The sequence below is a fragment of the Pteropus vampyrus genome, unplaced genomic scaffold (assembly GCF_000151845.1).
Source record: "Pteropus vampyrus isolate Shadow unplaced genomic scaffold, Pvam_2.0 Scaffold666, whole genome shotgun sequence".
NCBI lineage: Eukaryota > Metazoa > Chordata > Mammalia > Chiroptera > Pteropodidae > Pteropus > Pteropus vampyrus.
The window spans coordinates 51,898-53,842 of NW_011889447.1; the positions used below are offsets into that span (position 1 = coordinate 51,898).

The 1,945-nt window shown below is 67.1% G+C and overlaps 1 protein-coding gene across 1 annotated transcript in view; it reads right to left on the minus strand.

Moving 5' to 3' along the window:
* Nucleotides 1-643: 643 nt before the first annotated feature.
* The window catches only part of LOC105309073 (2-hydroxyacylsphingosine 1-beta-galactosyltransferase-like), a 25,726-nt gene continuing 24,424 nt past the window's right edge, over nucleotides 644-1,945 (minus strand). Inside the window, exons 6-7 of the mRNA XM_023525999.1 lie at nucleotides 1,695-1,914; nucleotides 644-1,030 (exon numbers count right to left, since the gene is read on the minus strand). Of these exons, the coding sequence (XP_023381767.1) occupies nucleotides 667-1,030; nucleotides 1,695-1,914 (584 nt within the window). The 3' untranslated portion in view covers nucleotides 644-666. The remainder of the gene's footprint in view (nucleotides 1,031-1,694; nucleotides 1,915-1,945) is intronic.

The window sequence follows — 1,945 nt, forward strand, 5'->3', positions numbered from 1 at the left end:
CGGGCGTCCAGCCGGTGCGGGGCCGGCTCACTGCGCCTTCTTCGCGTGCTTCGCGGGGCGGCCGCCGTGGCACCTGCCGTTGAGGACCCCGTTGTGCGGGTGTCCGTTGGCCACGCTGTGTCTGCGTCCGGACCACCAGCCTCTGAGTGTCCTGCGGGCGAGCGAGGCCCCGCGGGACAGCAGGAAGTAGAGCGCGGCGGCGCCCAGCGCGAGCACCGAGGCCACGTCCAGCAGGAAGTACTGGCAGAAGGACAGCTGGTGCACGGCGGCCCGCAGGTGCCGCGCCCCCCGGTGCCGCAGCACATACTCGATCCAGTACATGGTGCGGTTGACCGGGTGCCCGGGCTGGTCCCTGTGGATCTCGGACAGCTTCCGGGCGCTCTGGCGGTAGCTGTGGGCAGAGGGAGCACAGAGTGATGGGCAGACACGGGTGGTGTCATGATCCCTCGTCAAGGGGGTGGCACCACGTTCTCCCATGGCCCACGCCCCGAGATGCGCGATCACGGGGCTGTCCCACGGAAGTGGGGGCAGCACTGCTTAAAGCACACGAGTCAGCTCTCAGCCTGACACTTGGCCGTGAACCTGTCAACTCAAGACAGCCGGTGGCGGTGGCCCGAGGCCGGTGGCGGGGCCCGAGGCCGGGCGTCCAGCCGGTGCGGGGCCGGCTCACTGCGCCTTCTTCGCGTGCTTCGCGGGGCGGCCGCCGTGGCACCTGCCGTTGAGGACCCCGTTGTGCGGGTGTCCGTTGGCCACGCTGTGTCTGCGTCCGGACCACCAGCCTCTGAGTGTCCTGCGGGCGAGCGAGGCCCCGCGGGACAGCAGGAAGTAGAGCGCGGCGGCGCCCAGCGCGAGCACCGAGGCCACGTCCAGCAGGAAGTACTGGCAGAAGGACAGCTGGTGCACGGCGGCCCGCAGGTGCCGTGCCCCCCGGTGCCGCAGCACGTACTCGATCCAGTACATGGTGCGGTTGACCGGGTGCCCGGGCTGGTCCCTGTGGATCTCGGACAGCTTCCGGGCGCTCTGGCGGTAGCTGTGGGCAGAGGGAGCACAGAGTGATGGGCAGACACGGGTGGTGTCATGATCCCTCGTCAAGGGGGTGGCACCACGTTCTCCCATGGCCCACGCCCCGAGATGCGCGATCACGGGGCTGTCCCACGGAAGTGGGGGCTGCACTGCTTAAAGCACACGGGTCAGCTCTCAGCCTGACACTTGGCTGTGAACCTGTCAACTCAAGACATCACGATTTTTTTAGAGAGAAAGATGCTGACGAGCCATTGATCGGAGGGGATGAGCCTCAGGGTCTCCGTGACCCCAGTGCTGGGAGCCCAGTGCCGGGCAGCATGGGTCGGGTCTGGCTCGGGTTGCCACCCCAATACCTGTCACCTGGGTGGACAGCTGAGGCTCCGAGTGTAGGTGCCTCGTCTCTGCAGCGTGAGTGGTGGGACCAGGGTCGCGCGGTTATGAGTGCCCCACCGAGAGGAGGGCACGCCGCAGGGACCACGGTTGTCCCCACTGGTTTAGCAAATCTTGGTAGACTCTGAGCCAAGGTCAAACACGGCTGGACAAGTGATGGCTCTTTCACTGCCCGAATCACAGAGAGCTCGCACGAGGCGTCACGTGACGCCCTGGCCACCGACAGGCGGACAGTGGTGCTTGGCCCACACCCTCCGCCAGCTCTCGCAGTGACAGCTCACCTGGGGTCGCCGATCACCTTCACCAGGGCTGTGTGCAGCGCGTCCTCCGTGACCACCTTCCACTCCAGCAGGATGCCCATGCCCTTGGCCTGCACCCGCGTCATCGTGTCATAGTGGTCCCCGAACAGCGGGAGGCCCACCACAGGCACACCGTGGTACATGGCCTCGAAGATGCTGTTCAGGCCGCCGTGGCTCAGGAAGGCTCTGATGCGGGAGTGCCCTGGGCGGGACAGAGAGGGAGAGGGGGACAG